General features: G+C 36.0%; 1 protein-coding gene across 6 annotated transcripts in view; it reads right to left on the reverse strand.

Annotated features, from left to right (window-relative positions):
• Positions 1-6,284: 6,284 nt before the first annotated feature.
• The window catches only part of UBE2E3 (ubiquitin conjugating enzyme E2 E3), an 84,745-nt gene continuing 69,406 nt past the window's right edge, over positions 6,285-21,623 (reverse strand). For all 6 annotated transcript variants that reach the window (XM_073881721.1, XM_073881731.1, XM_025849162.2 and 3 more), the window contains 3 exons: positions 12,012-12,144; positions 8,120-8,267; positions 6,285-6,928 (listed from right to left, as the gene is read on the reverse strand). In XM_073881721.1, the coding sequence (XP_073737822.1) occupies positions 6,831-6,928; positions 8,120-8,267; positions 12,012-12,144 (379 nt within the window). In that variant the 3' untranslated portion in view covers positions 6,285-6,830. The remainder of the gene's footprint in view (positions 6,929-8,119; positions 8,268-12,011; positions 12,145-21,623) is intronic.

Consider the following 21,623-nt stretch of genomic DNA (forward strand, 5'->3'; position numbering starts at 1 on the left):
GGTTGAGCATCCGACTCTTGGTTTCAGCTCAGGTCGTGATCTTAGGGTCCTGGGTTGGAGCCCCACGCTGGGCTCCAAGGCTCAATGTGGAGTCTGCTTAAGACTCTCTCTTTCCTTCTGCTCCTACCCCCACTCTCTCTCTCCCCTTCCCCAAATGAATAAATCTTAAAAAAAAATCATCTCAATGTATATTTAAAATGACTTTTTACCAGAGTTTAGCAGAGGGGGAAAGTGCTCTAAAAACATAAAGGAATCAGGTAAGGGATGCCAGTGATACCTTGAAGTATAGCTTTATTCCCTCACTCCCTCGTGTTCCTAATAATTACTTTTTGTCACTTTGTAGATGAAAACATGAAATGTTTACATAAAGACTTGTAAAAACACTGAATTTCAGCTACTAGGTAATCTAATTTTCCTTACACCCGTGGCCCCGTCATTGTCAGGACTTCTCTTGGTGCCAATACTTCTCAGTAACCCATTTCTCCACAGGTTTACTTTTCTCCCCTCTCGGTCTGAGCTGGGCCTGCAGGAATAGGCAGCTAGACCACCTGAGTTTTACTCAGCTGACCTATGAAGTACTCATGTTACAGTGAGTGAGAAGCTGCTGGAATTACATTTCTGGAATTGGGGAGCTTCTACCCACTCACTTTTCAATTATATCTACTGATATTAACATGTTACTGAATAACATGGGGCAATAAAGAAAAAAAATACCCTCTTTGATACTTTATCCTATCCCCTTTCTCACAGAAGCTAGAAGTGGGGAAGAAAAATAAAGGAGAAAACAGAAATAATATTTCAATAACCCAACTTTCAACACTCCTCAGGAATGCCCCTCCATCCTACTATATAAGTATACTAGTTCCTTTTCCCTGAAATACTCTAACAGAAATTTTTTCAAAGGCCATAACTTTTCATTTTCCTAAAAGAATACAGTAAGCACATACATGTAATTCCTTTGTGTCTTTTTTCTTTTTACCAATAAAAGAGAACAGGAGAAATATATCAATTCAAGAAGAGAGTAATGACAAGGGAAAATTATGTAAACTCTGTAGGACAAAATGCATTTTGGTATATTTAAGGACTTTAAAAATGACAAGATGAAGTTATTCTCCATTTTAAACAAGTAGACATCAAGTAGGTTATGGGAACAACCCACTACTACTTCAGATATTTCAAGTTAACAGGACTATATCCAACACCTACTACATATTAAGCACTGAATCAGTATGACAGGGAATTAAAGATGACATGACTGATTTGCTTCATATGGTCTCTGGATAACCTTCTGGAAAACTTACACCTATGGCATAATATTAATTCATTCAGCAAACATATATCATATTAGATATTACGCTGAGATAGAGGCAAGGAGTATAGATACTATCCTCCAAGAGCTCACTATCCAGAAATATGTGTAAGGTATTAAACTGAATATAGTAAAATGCCAAAATGCATGCTACAGACACTGGGTACCTAAAAGTAATCTGAAAGACTAATTATTTTAGGGTGCCTGGGTGGCTCAGTTGGTTAAGAGACTGCCTTCGGCTCAGGTCATGATCCTGGAGTCCTGGGATGGAACCCCACATCGGGCTCCCTGCTCAGTGGGGAGTCTGCTTCTCCCTCTGACCCCTCCCCCCCATGCTCTCTCTCTCAAATAAAAATCTTTAAAAAAAAAAAAAAGACAGTAATTATTTTAAAAGCATCAAATAGTATTAAGTATGCTTAATATCATATAGATTGGGTAAAACTTACCAATATTTTCATAACTAAATCAGCAGGGACATCTGTTCAATTTCTCATTCAACAGAAAATGGATACACATTAGCAAAGATGTGTTCTCCTCTGCTAAGATGAGGGAAAAATCTTATCTGGACAGGAAAATGATAAACTATTTAAGGATGTGACAATGTATTCGTCTCTATGCATCACGGTGCCTGAAAGAATCTTCAATTAGCAAGCAGCTTAAATGTGTAGAACGAACTGGAGGTCAGTTAAGAGGTTCTATAGCATAACCAACCTCCATCCCCTCCAACAGAAAAAAATAAAGAAAAAGAAAAAAGGATTCTTGCCGAGGAAGGCACCTGGCTTGTTGCTGGCACTTGGAAATATGCACATGCTTAAATTATTTTATCTGATGTTTGTGCACATGGAGTCTCAGAGAAACAGACAGACTAAAAGTACATGATAGTAAAATGGAAAGGTTTCATGGAAGGATCTGGACTTGAGATAAACTTTAGGGACTGGAGGATTTAGGGGATAAAACTGCTTTTAATGTTGTGTTGGGTAGACTGGCATGTTGGCTTTAGCCTTACTGGGTTTCAACAAGGTAGCCTATAGCTGTGGAAGACTTAAAGCGAATTTAAGTATCTCCAAATATACTCACTGATAATATCTAGATTTGTTGTTGATCAATTCCTTTGCCAAGCCATAGTTCTGTTTATTTCTGAAATATATCCAGGTCTAGGACCCAGAGCTCTGCTGCCTAATCAGAGTTAAATCACTCTTTCTCATATACAACTAAATTAATGATAAATACTGTAAAAGGATGTTTACACTGTCCATGTGCCTGAATCTGAGTAATCTTTTTTTTTTTTTTTTAATTTTCAAACTTAGCTTCTGAATGCTGGGTCTTGCTAATAGAATATTATCAGTTAAAAATCACCTAGGGCTTCTCGTCATATGAGCGCTTGGAACCATGAGAAGCTGAGAGCACAGCAGACGGCAAACTAAAACAAGAGACCCTACTCAAAATCCAGGAAATTCCCTTCAGAAAAGGGCTTACAGATTTATGGAGCGCACCAGGGAGCAACAGAGGAAAGTGAGGATGGGTGCGGCACCATGCATCCACCTCTAAGGTCTCGCATTTCTTCTTAACTTCTCATTCCTAATTAACAAGGCTGATTCTGTCTGACAAGGCTAAATTTAGCACTACTCATCACTGCTGGCAATCTCGTTTACAAACCAGTCTCAAAAATTCTTTTTTTTTTAAATATTTATTTTATAACCGTTTTGAAAGGCCAATGTAAAATCACTGAAGAACTTCACCAAAACAGAAGTTGACAAATTAGTAACAAAAAACTGATGTTTCAAATAACGCCTATATATCAAAATGTAATTATGAATTATTTATTATTTTGGAATTACTTGAAAAAACCTAATTTATTTAGACATGAAACAAATCTATTTATATAATCGACTCATCTAAAATAAAGAACACTAACTGAAATGTGGATAATGTAATCATTGTAGACTCATTATCTCAGCCTCTTAAAATAATCTGCATTGGTTTTATAAAAATAATGTTTTCATATCATACCATAATTCTGTCCTAAGACTACAATATAAATGTCAAGTGAAAATGTGCATTAACATAACTCAACACAAGTTAATATATGAGTCACAGGACTGAAACTGACTTAAATTTTACAATACAGTCATTCTTATATTGTTATAATACATTTGGACAAATTAGTGGGCTGACTCTAAGTCCAACACCTCAAAGTTCTTATTAGAACTTTTAGGGTCAATCCAAACCGCAAATGCCTACGCAGATTTATTCCTGTGATTAAGATTTCCTGCTTAAAAAAAAAAAAAAAAAAAAGCAACATCTACATAACTAATACATCTTGTTAGTTTGAAAAAGGTAGTCATTAAATGCTTGATACATATTTATCAATATAAATTTCCTGATGTGTTTATGCGATGTATAACTAAAACAATTTAAGATAATATCATTTATCTCATTTTCCCAATTAACAAAGGGAAATTAGTGATGTTAAAAGTATTCCTATGATGAGTATCTAGGGTAGAAGATAAAAAAACATATCTCAAATTCATTGGAATCAATAAAGCCTTAGTTTGTAAGGTTACATTTGAGACTTTAAAATAAAATTTAAAATAAGAATTTACTAAAATGCAAATTGTACTTTATCCTAGACAGTCCTTTTCAGAAGTTATTGATCTATGTATATTTGCTGTTACATAGATGCCGTCAATATTAACTGTGATGTTACAAACCACAACCTGGTGAAGAACGGAGGATGCACCTCCCCATCATACTGGCTCTGTAATCTGGGCAAGTTATGGAACCCGTCTGTGCATCAGTTTCACTCTATCAACCGAAGATGGTCAGAGGGTCTCCTCTCCTAAAGCTTGGCAGGGGATATTCAGTAGCCAAGCCGTGGCTGGCATGCAACGGCACCCCGCAGGGCTCCCCTGAGGGCATGTGACCAGAATTTGAGCAGGGCAGGCTCAAGGCAATATACAAGGCCGTGACTCTTCTTAAACACGTACAAAGTTACATTTGGCCTTTCACTTGTAAAATTTGTAAAAAAAAAAAAAACAAAAAAAGTAAAAATGTAAAAAATCTGGGCTCTGAAATAGCACAATTTACATCCAGAGCAAAGTTTCATGGGGGAAAAAAACCACCCTATTTGTAGTATACATAGATGAATACCTATGTAACTGAAAAGCGGATTCTACAGTTTTTTAGAAATAGAAAACAAGGTAAAATATATTCAGGATTTTAAGGGGAATCTAACAGAAAGAAACCAAATGATAATTGTTATTTTTCAGTTCATTTGAAATTGTAGCCTGTTTCCTGAAAGAGAAAGCAGAACAAGGGTAACAAATGTTATAGGATGAGAACTACTGAGTTTGAGAGCTAATAGAGAATAGGGAGATATCAAATTCAACTTTTGTTTCATAGATGAATAAACTAAAGCTCAAAGAACTTAAGGGGTATTCAAGGCCACAAAGGTAGTTTGTGAAAGAGCCCCGAACATTTTTAAGTAACCAGTTCCCTCTTCTCTGTCCCAAGTGAGCATGGGGTATGGCCTACAAAGTAGCTAAAAGGTTGATGGTAGTAATTAGGGGGATAACAAATAAAGGAAGTCTAACGATAACATCCCAAACACCCTAATATTCATTATGATGAAAGCTTTTCTGGCATCAAGAGAAAGGTTCATTACTCTAAGACAGAGAATGTATGATACTGGAAGTGGGGGAAAAAAACCACTTTTGCGCTCACCTACACAGAAACCCTTACAGTTTACATAAAAGGTCCCCACTCTCATCACACTGACTTGAACTCCGTTATCTATTATTAGCACTTAAAATAGTCAAGGCTCAAAGGTTTTCATAGACCTAAGCCTGAATTCTTCAAAATACTACCTATTTGCTTAGTGTTCCCCTTTGTAATATGGAGGGATGGGGCAGGGGGGTGGGGGGGGGGTTTAGTGAAAAATACACATAAAAGTTTATTTTTACCCTGATTTAAGACTTCTGTTGACAAATACTCAAGTAGGAGGTCCACTACTCAGTGAGGGTATATGCAACTATAAATGTTTTACTTTATTAGCTTGAAGCAATGTATTTTTTATGCTAATAATTCCACTCTATAAATTTTAAGATGGTACTTTAAAGCTCCATATTTAGGACTGGAGAAGACATTTGCCCCACATTCCACAACCTTGGCTACAGGACCGCAGAATTACCTCAATACTTATCATAGCCATAGAAAAAAATTAAGCACATTTATACTGTTTACTAAACCTGAATACTGCAAAGTAATTCTAACTCCTATAAGAAATCTAGTATTTGATCATTGTAACCAAAAAGAAGGAATTTATAAAACCTGTAAAACGCTTAAGATTTAGTTATTTTTTCAAATGAGAAATAAATGCCAGATCTGCACACTAATCCAGAGCTCTATTCCACCTTCAGGCCAGACAATGGTTTCTGTGTTCAACTCTGCCTCTAGCCATTATCTGCTGGCGAAGTGCCATAATAAGAATGGTAACACACACCATGCACCATGAAAATTCAAGACCAGTACTAGAAGTAAAGTAAAAAATGTACCAATGACACCAGAAGCACTATCAGATTAGAGTTATTTGACAACACTGTCCAATGGTGGATGGAAATCACCAATTGGGAAACAAAATGTTCCATAACTTAATACCAGATTCCTCAGTGAGTCACAATTTCGTATTATCTTTTGCTCAAATATCATCTTATCGAAGTAGAGCTTTATGTGTTTTGAGATCAATGATTTTAAATCCAGTTTTACATGTTTAAGCTCATTATATTCTCTCATTAGTACTTCAAGGGAAAAAAAAAAAACTCTACACATTTAACAAGATTTCAAGTGTTTTCACTGTAACAATTCATTTATTTGTACTGGTCCTTAGTAATCAATCTTCATATCCGCATTTTTATTTCATCAACAATCATCTCAGACACACCTTCTAACAAGATTGACTTAAAATATTACGACAGGAAACTCTGCCTTCAGGAGCATGTTTATTGTGTTTGAGATGATACATCAGGTGCTCTCTGAGCTACAAAGGGGTAAAAGGAAATCCTCTCATTACAAACTGACAAAGGTAAAAGGTAAAACATTTTTCACAACAGCATGAACCACATACTCAGAAATAGATCTGGGTTTAATACAAATGACATAATTCCTAGTCATCTACGGCTACTTTTATAACTTCATACAGATAATGAATTAGGCTAAAATGCACTATAATATTTGGTAGACTTCAGGACCAGTATCCTTAGTACATCACAAAATACATTTTGATATCCCAAAGAAGCAAGACTTGCAAGTAGGCGTTTTAAACGTAACTAATCTACAGCTACAAAGTTCTACTCTTGATAGCATTTACCTTTTTGGGGAGTCTCCCAGTCTCCAAAGGATAAAAGCAGAGAGTAGAATCAGTATAACATATACACAGAAGTCCGTATTGTAAAGGCTATAAAGATTTGCAGCACAGTGGGAAGGGGCCCTTCTGCTCCTTCACACCGCATACAAATTCTGTGAATTATGTGGCGTATCTCTTGGTCCACTGTCTGGCTATCCTGTCATGTTCTGCTCTGTTGGTCAAATACTGAGTGGCTATGCTTCCAACCAGAGGATCCGCTGGAAAGGTAGAAAGAACATTAAGAGATATTATACAGTGTCTTAAAGTTACAGTTTTAATAGTCTATTAAATTGAAACATTAATTTTTCAGCAGCACCTTGATATATAATGGCTAAATTTTCAAAATTAAAATGCTTCAAATAGCATAATCATCTGTGTACTTTAATACTGAAATTAGAAAAGCCCTTTAAACTAAAAAATACATGTTGACTTAATAAATTTGATTTTTTAATACTACTCTTGGCATTTTATTCAGCAATGAAAGTGTGCTTGGTGATTATATATTTCTACCTTCCTCTGTTTAAAAACGTAATTTTTAAAATAAAAATTCAAATCTTACAATACAGTTTACAGCATTTCTATCTAGATATTATGCATATTCACAAGCATTTAAAATATTATTATACATATGTACTTTCCTTGAGTGCCTTGCTCTTTCACTTAATATATCTTGGAGAGCTTTCCTTATCAGTTCATTTAGAGCTGCCTCACCCTTTTTAATTTTCTTGGGCCTAGGTATAACTGCTGGGCTTATGATAAAAGTAAAAGCCTTTGGTGATTAGTCCAATATGTAGAAAAAGTAATTCAACTTCTTTAAAAATGACCACCTTGTAAGATAACATATGCAAAATCCCAGGTCTAAATGTCACTTTTTCAAGTCGACTACACATGTTAATATGTAGCAAATAAGCATTTCTTAAAAACGTTAGGAATGATGTTATTAATGACTTTATCTCTGAGTTAATATAACCTGGTCCAACTCAAACTATCACTACAACTTCTAAAATACCTAACTATAATCCAAGAAAGAAGGGAGAACTAGAAGCCCTTCGTTACTAAGTGGTTGCTGTAGAGCACAAGGCAGCATGGAAGGAGTAAGAAAAGGAGGCACTGGGGCCAGTCAGGGCTTTCTTCCTGCCAAACGTGGTTTGTACGGCTACAGAATTCAGAAGAAAGTCCATCAAAGACAGAAAGGAAGTAATTATAGGTAGCATGCCATTAATAAACTAAAGAAAGTTACTGTGAAACTTGTGGTCTATTCTAAGTGAAATGGCTTTGACAATTTCCTTGCAAAATGATTTATGCTCATCTTTCCACCAACAGCATTTACTTTCTCAAATCCACAGTTAAGGCAGCCAAACACACCGCTTTCTGTACCCCACTGTGTGTGTTAATAAAGGTTTGCTTACCAGGGTTGCAATCTGTCAAAAGAGAACAAATCGACAGCAAAACCTTTGAAATAGTCAAAGCAGGACTCCAGTTGTCTTTAAGGATGTCCAGACAGATGACTCCCTGACTGTTGATGTTGCAGTGATAGATTCTGGTGCGGAAAGTAACCTAAGGGCAGTTCCATTAAAAACAAAATGAATGCTTTATTACCAACTAAAACTCTCACCAGCAAAAGTAAAGGGTAATATATCACAGATACTAAATAGAAAATAATTTACTGAAGAGCTAATTAAATACCAGGTTTAAGTAATATCAAAAGTAAATGATTTTAACTGGAGTTCCTGGGTTAAGCATCCAACTCGATCTCAGCTCAGGGTAGTGAGTTCAAGCCCCACATTGAGCATGGGGCCTAGTTGAAAAAAAAAAAAAAGTAAATGGTTTTATTCAATTTATTTGAAATTTTTTTACCAAGATTAGGAAAATTATATCAATTTTATACCAAAGTGAGCAGCTGATTTGGTTAGCTTACCCTAAATGAATTATAAAATAATTCTATATATGTATGACCATATATACCATATATACGTGCACACATGTGCACATACAGCTCTGTATAAAGCATGTGAGAGAGAACAGAAGTGTTTTAATGCCAAAGGTAAGAAGGAACTTGTGAAGAATTTTTCTTACCATAAAAAACAGAAGTTACATTAGTTTCTTAGTAGAAAAGATTAGTAGCAACTCAGCTAATGTCCTGTCATGTATCAGAAAATATTGGACAGGGATTTAGAGGAAGCTTGATGAAATCACCAGTCTATTTTTCAGCCTTTCATTTCTGTAACTGGTTCAGTGTCTTGTTAGACTAACATAGTAAAATGAAATAAGCAAGGTCTTAAGATAATGAATAAAGGAAACTAATACATCTCTGAGATATATGAAAGAAGAGGATAAATCATAGGAACAAATACTGGCAAGTTCCAAAACAATCACAAACTGGGTGGCTAATTCTTAATTTGGAATAGCAGAGAAAAAAAGAAAAAAACAGTTGCCAATCTCTTGGAACTAGCATTGTACTATATGATCTCCCAGGTAGAGTCTAGAAAGAAAATATTAAAAGCCCTCAAACGCGTATTTCTGATTAAGGATGCATAATTAAAAACAAGAAAGAAACCAGTGGTCTAGTAGGGGAGGAAAAAGGAAGAGACTGTACCTCCAGAACCTCTGTGTAATACAGGAGACATACTAGCTTTACAGCTCTTAAAATATGGTTAGTCGTAGTGAGATCGTCTAAAAATGTACAATACATACCAGATTTCAAAGACACAGTACCAAAAAGAGAATGTAAAACATCACATTAATAATACTCTTACATTGATTTCATGTTCAAATGTTGATATTTTGGATGTACTGGATGTTATTAAAATTAATTTCACTGTCTTTTTCTACCCTTTTTAATGTAGCTCATAGAAAATTTAAAATTACCCATGTAGCTTGCATTAAGATTTCTGTCAGACAATTCTGCTCTAGAATATGGGAATAATGTATGTTTAGATCACTGACAGCTGACTACTCAACAGACATGTGTGGTTTATAAACACAATTAATTAATGTGAATCCTTTTGGGGCACCTGGGTGGCTCCGTAGGTTAAGCATATGCCTTCGGCTCAGGTTATGATCCCAGGGTCCTAGGATCGAGCCCCACATGGGGCTCCCTGCTCCACTGGGATTCTGCTTCTCCCTCTCCTCCGCTCGCTCTTGACATGTGTGTGCACTCTCTCTCAAATAAATAAATTTTTAAAAATCTTAAAAAAATACTTTAAATCCTTTCAGCTATTAATAATTGGTGAACAGAAAAGAATTAAATTTTTATTATTCCTCAAGAAGTTCAACACCTTATCCGAACTTCAAAAATAAGCAGAGTTGTAGAGAAATAATTGTACCTAACACCAAGATACGAGCAGAAGTATTCTTTCTTTTTCACTTGTTCAACCACAGATCTAGATAGTGCTTCATAATACTGTGTCAGATAACTTAGGCAAGAAGAATGACTCAACATGGAAGGATTAGAAAATTAAAATACTGAGACTTCGACAAAAAAATTAAATCCTAAATTAAAACATAACCACTGTACTAACCAAAACAACTAATAAGTCATATACAGAACTATAGTTTTAAAGATTTATGTTAGTCAATTTTTATTTTACATTAAAAGACGCCAAGAAAAACAGAAAAGTCTTTTTAACAAATCTTCCCTCACAAAATAATTCTGTAAAAAAAAGTTGCAAACTTTTTTATAATTTTGCTACCACATTAAAAACAATTTCAAGAAAAATGAGGCATCTAGAAGTTAAGTATCACTCTTTATCAAAGACAGCCATGAACTATTTTGCTATGATTTTCTTTTCTATAATACAGGACACTTAACCAATGAATGCAAATTGAGCAGTTAGTGATATACCAGCATTGTTAACATGTGTCATTTTGAATGTGAATACAATATGTAGTATTATTAACATGAGGGCTTTATTCCTTTACTTGAACTAGCAAGATATACTCTACATACATGAAAGCATTCAATAAGACAATCGTTTAAAGATCTTAAATTCTGATGGGATCACATAGTATAGTCCTAAAAACACAGATAATTCTAGCTGACAGCAAAATACCTCTAGATGATAGGGAACCTTGGTGTCTGTACTTTGAGGTAGATACCACTAGGTGGAACTGTTGTTATCTTATTAGATAATGGGAGAAAAATCGTAGGTCTAAAAAACAAAAACAAACCCTTAATTTTTACTTTCCCTGCCCCCTCCCCCCCCCCCCCAAGCATGTAAGTAAGCCCAGGCATTAAACCACCAGGCAGGCATCAAATTGCTACATGTATTTTAAATAGTGTGTAGGGAACATAAGGAACTATGTTGAAAGGAAAAGCATTTCATCATGGTTAAAGGCTTGATAACAACATACTTTTCCCCTGACATGTCAGAAGTCTCTGTAACTAGACCGTAATTATGTTCAGGCTTAATATTGGTGGTTTTTACCTGTTGGCTGGACCACTTTATAATGAGTAGTGAGAGGAGGAAACTATCCAGGTAATTGTTATGTTTAAGACTTGAAAAATAATCGCCAATTATTACAAGGTACAGCTCAACCCTTTTGTTATCCATCCAGTTCATATTGAGAGCCAACTGAGGCATAAGCCACCTAGCCACCCTCATTCCCATTACTACATCATTATCTACAGAAGGCACAAAGTAAGCTGATTAAGTAGTAGTTTCCCTCTTCTTTGCTATGGTTTTCTAGTTTTTGCTGATCAGTAAAGGTGAGGAATTGAGCACAGAATTCAAGTTATTTAATTCTTATTTCTGCAAGTTGTCAAACAGGTTTACTTTTTATCCCAATATGTTTCTCAAGGAAAGGTCCATAGGATATTTTCCCTTATAACATAAATCTAAAATGTCTCTTTGGGGGCGCCTGGGTGGGTTAGTCGGTTAAACATCTGTCTTCAGCTCAGGTCATGATCCCAGGGTCCTGGAATCAAGCCCCACACTGGGCTCCCTGCTCATCGGGGAGCCTGCTTCTTCCTCTCCCTCTGCCTGCCACTCCCCCCCCCCCCCCCCCCCCGCTTGTGCTCTCTCTTTGTCAAATAAATAAATATTTTTTTTAAAAATGTATCTGCTTTATTGGTATGCAAAGTGGCATACTTTCATTTACAATTAACAAACCCTCTTTCTGCTAAAGTTACTTGTATAAGGCAGAAATCAACTTCTTTCAGTTTTAAAATTCTTGGTTACGTGAGAGTTTCCTATCAATTCATGAAAAACAGTGAAATAAAAATGATTACATCAATACACATTTAACCTCTAGAATTTTGGAGAAGGATAAATATTAAAGAATGGACTTTTAGGTTCTTACCTTTGGTGGCTTAAATGGATAATCAGATGAAAAAGTGATATCCAGAAAAAACACACCACCTTCATATACAGAACCTGGTGGACCAAGTATAGTCGATCTCCATTCATAAATGTTATCTCCTTTAGGCCCAGCACTATGTAAAAGAAATTAAAAATCAATGTGTGTATCTGTAAGCAATGAATGTTAACATCTTAAACCAATTAAGTATTACGGGTAAATTAACAACCTAGAGCAATGAGATAAACATAAAAGAAGCCCAAATGTGTGCATACATGTATGTATAAAATTATTTGCAAATATTTCAAATTACAGAAAAACTGCAAGAACAAAGAACACCAGTATAATCTTACCCAGACTCTCTCCCTGTTAGCATTCTGACCCATTAACTTTTTCATCTTCTCCTTCCCTCCCCTGCTCCCTCCCTCTGTCTGTGTGTATGTATACACACACACACCCCGACACCCACAGTGCTTTTTTTTTTGAGCCATGTGCGATTAAGCTGAATACATCTGGCCCTTTCCCCAGTTAAGTGTGCACGTTTCCTAAATTAACCTCCAATATAATCACAATAGCTACAATTTCAGTAAATATACCAATAAAACACTTTAACCTATAATCTGCAAAATAATGTTGTCAACTGATGCAGTAATGCCTTTTTGAAAATTTAATTTTCATCCAGATACAGAATCTACTCTTGTGATCACCTATGTTCCATGTCTTTTGTTTCCTTTAATATGGAATCTTTCCGCCTTTGACTTTTATAACAACATTTTTGAAGAATACAGTTATCTTCCTCCCCATCATCTCCTTCTTTAATAGAATGCTCATCTTCTTGGAGTTATCTGATGTTTCCTCATTAGATGCAGACAGTGCATTCCTGGCCAAAATCGTGCAGAAGCGATGTGTTCTCAGGGTACCAAGATATTCATTCACCTATCCCTAATTGGTGATATTAATTTTCATCACCTAGATCAAGTGCTGTCTGACTTTCCTACTGCTTACTTATTATCTTTTCCCTGCAACCAATAAATAACCTTTGGATATACACCTTAAGACCATGCAAATATTCTGCTCTTCATCAAAATTTCACCCCTAGATTTAACATCCAATTGTGATTCTTGGCTGAGCTAAATAAGCTATACTGTGATGGTGATAAAATCATGATTTTTCCAACTTCAGCATTTCCTACACATTTACGAGCTAGCCCTTGATCCCTCCTCTTTTCCCGTTTGTATGAATCTGTGTATTATTTAAACTAGATGTCCCAGGATTCCAGCTTTGGAATCAGCCACTTCCTCAAGGAGCTCTGGTTCCTTTTAATCTCACATTTAGCGAATGTTAGAAACCAAAGTCTGAATGCTAGGTGCTATCAAGTCCCAGGTACACTGCACTGTGCTCAACAATACATATTTCATTTATAAAATTTGAAACAATAGAGATAATTCAAATAAAATCTAGCTGCACAATTATTTGCTGCACATCCAAAACTCCTTAAATTCCCTCCCAATTTACCTACAGACTTCCATTTTCCCCTAACCTTTACCATCATAAATTATCTTGACTTTCTGAACTAATGTATAATACATATACAGCATTTCTTCTTTAAAAGTGACCACTAGTTTAGAAATGATCTGAATGTTTGATTTAAAATAAGGGTAAACCAGCATTGATAAATCACCCATATTAATCACAATAGGACTCTCAAGTCTTGTTAAAATAATTTAACTGTATCTTATTAATTCTGTAAAACTGTGAACTGTAAACATCAGGTAAGTGATGCAATCAGTAATCAAATGTGTACTCTGAAAAAAACAGTTCATACAAAAAGGGTGTAGAAAACTTGATGGTATAATCAAAATGTTTGCAGCATGTTTTAAATACCTATCTTTAAGGCAGGTACATGAACAATAAAATTTCACTGTTTTGGCCTAATATTTAGGGAAAAACATTTTTTAAAATAAATACTGTTTTATATGTTTCAAGTATACACAACAACTGCAACTAATTACAATAATGGCTCACTGTTCTGTCATCATTTGAGAATCAGGTATATTCCCTAAGTGAATTTTTATTGTAACTAAAAACAAAATTGAGTACTAATTTTGTAAACAAACAAAAAAGGTTTAACCTGATTCAAGAGCATTTATTTTTCCAAGTTGATTTTTCCCTTGTGACTTAAGGTAATCATTATACAATTAAATTATAGTGTCAAAGACTTCTATGGTTTTACTAAAATGTTTCTAAACTATACACGTCACACAGTGGTGGTGGTAATGATAATAACAACGTTAGTTAAGGTTTAGTCCATCCTTATTACAAGTCAGGCATTGTTCAAAGCATCATAGTGCATAACTCATTTAATTTTCCTTACAAATCTATGAAGTAGGTACTATTAGTACATTCCTATTTTTAGATGAGCAAACAAAGGTTCAGAGAGTTAAATAACTTTCCGTATGTCCCATAGCCACAAAATGACTCAGACAGAACTTGGACAAAGTCTGTGAACTAGTCTGTATTGTCCTCAATGGTTTGCTATATTTCCTCTTATTAATTTCAGTGCTGCTACATCTAATTTAATCTCCAAATTCTGCTAATACTTATTTGTGTAAGAACCCAAGGGGCGCTGTTATCCAAACAAAACATAAACAAACTTCCTCAGTGATATTTCTTAGTTCTTAGCAGAACTATGCTATGCTTCAGAAGTTAAGGTGGACATTACTATATTTTAATGAATTTTAATGAATCACAGAATTTCAAACTGAAAAGAATCTGGTTGAAGCCATCCCCCGCCCAGCCTTTACCTTGAAAAAACCAAGGCACAGAAAGTAAATGACGCATCTTAAATCCCCTCTGCCAGGTAGCAGAACAGGGATTCCTACACCAAATTCGTACTGGTTCTTAAGTTTGCTTTCTTCTCACTTATGTTGTTTTGCCACAGGACAAAGGATATGTTTATTATAGCAGAATATTAAATGTGACCTTCCTTGTTGTCTTAGGGGAGACTGAGCAAGGCCGAAGCTTATGGTAGTATGATTCCTTTACTGTTCCAAGAATACTGAGCCTAAGGTGAGTGAGGGCTAAAATCCACCCTTGTTTTGGCAGCCTTGTTTGGAATAAGGAGCCCTTTTCCTTCTCACAAAGGTGCCATGTGCAAATCAAGACATTCTTGGTGGTGGAGGTGGAGGGTGAGATGCTGGATGCAAGAGATGACTCCACTCAAATTCAAGCAAAGCATTTTCCAGGCTAGTGTCTGACCTGCAGCTGAGGCTTCACAGCTGAGTAGGAAATGAGGGATAAATGCTAACAATCTCAAGACAGGTGCTATTCACACCTTTTCACTAGTTTGCATTCTCTTTCTCTTACCCAAGCAGTTCCACGTGCCATCCTAGATAATTTGTTTTTCCCTCTCTGGTGAATCATGTTCAAAGAATATCACAATACCATTTCCCCAATCTTTATTAAAAAACAAACGTCTATTACTCTCCCCCTTCCAGGTCCCATCTCAATGGTCTCTTAGCAGGTTTTTACTCATCACTACACTGAAACAGCACTCATCAAAGGTCACCAGTGACCTCACTAGTAGACCCAATGCTTATTTCTCAATCTTCATCTTTTTTGACTGGCCCAGCAACACTGGACACAGTTGATCACTTCTTCCTCCTTGATAGAACTCCTCCTCTGTTTTGTTCCTAGAGTAACATACTTACTGGTTTTCCTCCTAACTTTTCTGGTCCTTCCTTCTCAACCGCTAAGTGCTCTGTTCCTTATCTCCCTAACTTATCAATACAGCCAGTCCTTCAGAACTCAGTGCTTGGACCTCTTCCCTATTCTACTCACATCCACTCCTTTGCTGACCTCATGCGGTTTTAGGGCTTCCAACAGCACCAGTAGGCTCTTAATACCCAAATCTCTATCTCCAGCCCAGATTTTTTATCTTGAGTTCCAGAACTATACATCTAAATGCTTACTAAACAGTCTTTATTTTGAAATCTAACATTTTGAGCCTAATAATTTTGAAAAGTGTCTCATATTTAACATGTCCCAAAATAAGTTCCTGATATTTCAGTTATGCCAACTCCATTCTTCTAGTTCCTCAGGGCAAAAACAAAGACCTCATCTTTGACAACACTCTATCCCACATCCAGTATCTTGACAAATTCTGGTGATTTTATCTCCAAAACAAACTCAAAATTCTACTACTTCTCCCTACTACTACCATCTCGACCTTGATTGAAAACACCAGAATCCTCTCCTGGTTAGTTACAAGAGCCTCTCCGCTTCCACCTTTGGCCCTACTCCCACCATGGTAGTCTATTTGCAAATGAAATTAGGCAAAGTGATAGTGAGAAAGTAAATCAGTTCATGTAAGTCTGGTCAAAACTTTCCAAAGGCTTACCCTCCTATTCTGTGTTAAAGTCAAAGCCTTATGAGACCTACAATGTACTGTATAATTTGCTGCCACCACCACTACCATCATCCTTATCTGTTCCTCTCTTCCTCGTTCAACTAGCAACCTGTTTCTCCCACACACAATGTACACTTCCACCTCAGGGCTTCTGCACAAATGTAGCTCTGCCTGGAATGTTGTTCTTCACGATGGCAACGTGGTTCAGGATCATCACCTTCTGCAGGTCCTGACTAAAAAGTCACCTTTTCAGTAAGGCCTTTCCTGGCCACTCTATCTAAAAATGTCACACATGATCTCCACACATTGTATGTATTCCTTTCTATTTTTTTCCTCCATGTTATTTTTTACTCTCTAACATATTATATAGTGTACCTACTTATCTTATCGTCAGTCTGTCTCACTAGAATGTAAGCTCCAAGAGGTTATAAGATATAGACTGGGCTCTTTAACCTACAGTGGATTGTGCTTTTTATGCCCTGAAAGTGAGAACTATTTTAATAACTCAAAGTGACTGAAGAGCTGCGGGACCTGCCCAAGATGAGAAGAAAGGGAAATCTCATAGAGCCAGTTTAAGAGCAGGGGAAAGGAAAGGGACAGAAGGGGATGGAAGGGGAAGGGAACGTTTTCTTAATTACCTTCATAAAGGGTTCATTTACTTAATTTACTTCACCAATACAGCAAAAGTAAAATTTATTCCAGTTCTAAGTCAAGTTATGAAAAAGCAGAGACAAAATTAACCAGGAGCTTTGTTTACTGAAACCTCAATATGCACAAATGCAAAAAAAATCAATTATTACATTCCATATTGAGGATGCAATTTTTGGTTTAAGTGCTATTAAGAAAATGAGGAGTACATTTATTCTATTGTTTTTTGCCCTACAAACATCCATCCCTCTTTTTAAATACCATGTTTCCTATAAGCTATTATATGTTCTACACAAAACAACAAAAGCAAAAAACAGGTAGAAAGTTTAGATAGGGACAAACTTAACCTAAAAATTTTCTGTTACTAGCTGCTCTTATTGTTAACCAGTGACATAACTTTAAACATTAGCAGCATGAGGACTCATATCTTAGCAAAATCCATTTTCTCACTGCCTGAATATTAATTCAACAATTACGATTACTGCAAGGGTCATTAACACTACCCTTTTCCAACACTGGAGTGATTCCCAATATAAGGTTTCAAATGCTCAATTTAATAACGGATTCATTTTACAAATAAGCGTTTTTTCTTAAACAATGCTTTTATACACACTTTTTAGTCCCATACCAAGCTAAATGCAGATTTATACTAAAATTCTATGCTTTTTTATCCCTATGGCAAAAAGTCTTACCTTAACATAAGCTGAACTAGTTTGAAGAGAAAAGGACATAACAACGACTTAAGTCAAGACTTGACATGTCAACTGTGAAAATGGTGGTATAACGGTTAGGTGTCCCATTTTAAATCATTACAGTGTTAAAATGAATATTCCTATGTATACTGTATATATACAGTGTAGGATGCACTGGAAATAAAAAAAAAACTTACTAACACAAAGTTCTTATTGAAGCATGGGTTACATAATGGAAGAGCTTGAATTAAGATGCCATATTAATTTAACTTTGATAGGACTTATCCACCCCTCCCTGAATTTTAATGCACTACGTAGTAATACCAAAACCTATTAAAAATACAAATAAAGCCAAAAAAAGAACTAAATACAGGGAGAGATACTCTATGTTCATGGGTAAGACGACTCAAGTGTCAAGATGTCAATTCCTCCCAACTTCATCTAGAGGTTTGATACAATCCTAGTCAAAATCCCACCAAGTTGTTTTGTGGATATCAGCAAACATTATAAAGTTTATATGGAGAGGCAAAAGAATAGCTGACACAATACTGAAGGAGAACCAAGTCAGACACTACCCAACTTCAAGACTTAGTACAAAAAAGCAACAGTAATCAAGTCAGTGTGGTATTGACAAAAGAACAGAAAAACAGATCAATGGAACAGAATAGAGAGCCCAGAAATAGACCCACACAGATAAAGTCAAATGACCTTTGACAAAAGAGCAAAGGAAACAGGATGGAACAAAGATAAAGACAGTCTTCTCAAAAAATGGTGCTGAAACAACTGGACATCCTCACGTAAAAAAATAAAATTTAGACACAGATCTTATACCTTCACAAACATTAACTCAAAATGGATCACAGAACTACTATAGAATGCAAAACTATAAAACTCCTAGAAGAGAACATAGGAAAAAACCTATGTGATTTTGGGTATGGCAGTAACTTTTTAGATAAAACAGCAAAGGCACAATCCATGAAAAAAAATTGGTAAGCTGGACTACATTAAAATTAATATCTTCTGCTCTGTAAAAGACAATGTCAAGAGAATGAAAGAGAAGTCACTGTAACTATCCCAACTTCACAGATGAGAAAGCCCAGGCTCACAGCAGCTAAGCAGCTTCCCCCGCTGAAGTCTTCTGGCTAGTAGTAGGAAGGCAGACACAGTGAGTCTATCTAGAGAGAATATAAACTTAACCACATCTCTATTTCTCGAAACTTTAGGCAATTTGTTTTAAGTAAACAGGTGCTATTCCTGAGTGCTTTGGAAAGAGTCATATTTCTCTAGTTTGAAGGAATTAGAAGTTCACAACTTACTAGGGAGAGATACAAGACAATGGGAGAGGGGAGATGGCTTAGGAAACAATACAAGGAAATAATTCTACTAACTAAAAAGAGAGACCTAGCTATCTGCTAGCAGATCACAATTATCTTATCTTCCTATTCCCCTCCCCCAGAATGACCTCTTTCCAGTAAATAAATACAAGACCTGTGGAGTCTGGTGAAAAATGATGGTATTTATTGCATAATTATTAATCCATACTGTACCTTGTGGGGCATATGAATTCACTCTGAATCTGAAAAATGTATTTGAGCTTTTACAATATGCAAAGCACAGTAGATTCAATGGAAAAAAATAGAAATAAATAATACTCATTCACTAAAGATTTAAGTGTCTAGTATTTTGTGCTGGGCACCTATGCTGGAAACTAAAGATATAATGGCCACTGCCTTCAGGGAGATTACCATCTAGTGGGGGATATAAATATTAATCAAATATAAATGCACACACAAAAAAAGTAAAATAGAAAATTTGCTACAAAGGAGGGTTAACCTTGCTCAGTGCCAGGGGAATGTGACCTAGTTAGGAAGATCAGGGAAGTTTCACAAAGGAAGCACTGCTTGAGAAAACACCCAATGGGAGTTAAGTAAGAGAAGGTAAAAGGAAGAGCGGGACAAGACTGAATAGCATATGCAAATGCCCTGAGGCAGTAAGGAACAAGGTGGAGTAGCAAGGACTAGAAATAAGGCCAATGTGGCAGGAACAAAGAGAACAAAGGGAGAGTGCAGTAAGAGATAACAGAAGAGGGAAGCAGTAATGAATGTCCATGCAGGACCTTGTCAGGCTATAAAGATATCTGGCTTCATCCTAAAAGCAATAGAAAGTCAGTAAATAATTTAAGCACTGGGGGAGGGGGGTCATACAATATTTACATTTTGAAAGCTTCCTCAGATTGCTATGTGGAGAATGGTCTGGAAGAGGACCAAAGGGGCTGTGGGTGGACTTCTGTGGTAATCCAGGTGAAGATGGTACGCTAGACTAAGGCCGTATTAGAGACAAACATAAGAGGATGGATTTGAGAGGGATTGAGGAGGTAAAAATCAACTAAAGTTATGTTTTTGCAATATGGGACATGAGAAGGGGCTATCAAGAATAGCTCACAGTTTTCTGGAATATACAACTGAGACTGATATAGATGCCATTTACTAAGATAGGGACACTGAAAAGGGAGCTGATTTTGGACATATTGGGATTAAGATGTCTCAGAGATACACAAGAAAGAGCTATACCAAGGAAATATATATTGACAACTCAGGAGTTGGGGCCTGGGCTGTACATATATATTTGTGAAACCTTGGTACTTAGATGGGAATGAAGGTCCTGCAGGTGGGATGAGCCAGACTGAGATAAGGGACCCCTGGGATGACAGAATCATACAGAAGTCATGAAAAGGCAGACCTGTAACAAGTGTGTAAGAGAAGGACGAAGAAAGTAAATGGAAGCAAAGCAGAGGAGAGATTAATTCCATGAAGAGAGATGCGTAGAAGCTGGGTTTGAAAAGGATGTTAGAAAAAGTAGGGAAGACTTCACCTGGTAAAGATACAGGGATCATACCAACTTGCAATGAGGAAAATTTTATAAAAAGTAATCTAGAAAGGTCTCCAAGACATGTTAAATTAAGAAAAAAAAAAAAGGAAGGCATAGAGCAGTGGATATCAATGCTTCTATTACAGTATAAACTACAAAAGCTATCTGCATGTGTATGCTGAAGAATGGACTCTTTCTGGGAAGATAAACAAGAAAATGCTAATAGTGGTTTCCTCTAAGAAGGATCTGATGCTTTGGGATAGAAAAGAACCTACTTTTCACTGTATTTTCTTTTCTATTCTGAATTACTTACTTGTCCAGAAAGGTTTTTTTTTGTTGTTGTTTTAGCTTCTTTTTTAAAAAAATAAGGGGGGAAAAATCCCAGTGAGTTTTATATCACTGAAGCACTAATAAGATTACAGAAGAAAATCTAAACCATAAAGGATTTTAAATATGCAGAGTGAATTTATATACTATATTTTGTTATCCCCAATGCTAGAACTGGAGAATTCCGGCGCCAGAGATTCCTTAATTCTGAAATAACATCGATTTAAGAAGAGCTTTTAGATATTTTGGCTAGAACTACTTAGACTTTCTCAGGTACCTTCCTCTACTTCATTCTTTATGCACTGTAAAATTAAGGGCTCATCTGAAGTTTAAGCCATTTTGCCAATATTCTGTAAATGTATATCACAAATCAAGCACATTTGACAGGATCACCTCATTTTTAGTTTTCACCTTATACTTTAAGACAGACTATGACTGGGTAAAATACAACTAACAAGCTGATATATATGCCTATACTCTAGTCTAGTTTATCGTGAAGTTTAAACTAAACACAGACTCTAAAAGTACCTGTTTGTTCACTGGTTTTTCTATACGTTTTGGTTTGACACTTGATATGAGCGCCAAGTATGCAAACGCGTACTTCTACCAGGAAACGTTTGTATTGTGAGCTGCCAATTCTGTTCAAACCTTAATAATGTCCACACGGAATCC

This window comes from Callorhinus ursinus, unplaced genomic scaffold (assembly GCF_003265705.2).
Source record: "Callorhinus ursinus isolate GAN/ISIS: 27379988/994484 unplaced genomic scaffold, GSC_fseal_2.0 scaffold2, whole genome shotgun sequence".
NCBI lineage: Eukaryota > Metazoa > Chordata > Mammalia > Carnivora > Otariidae > Callorhinus > Callorhinus ursinus.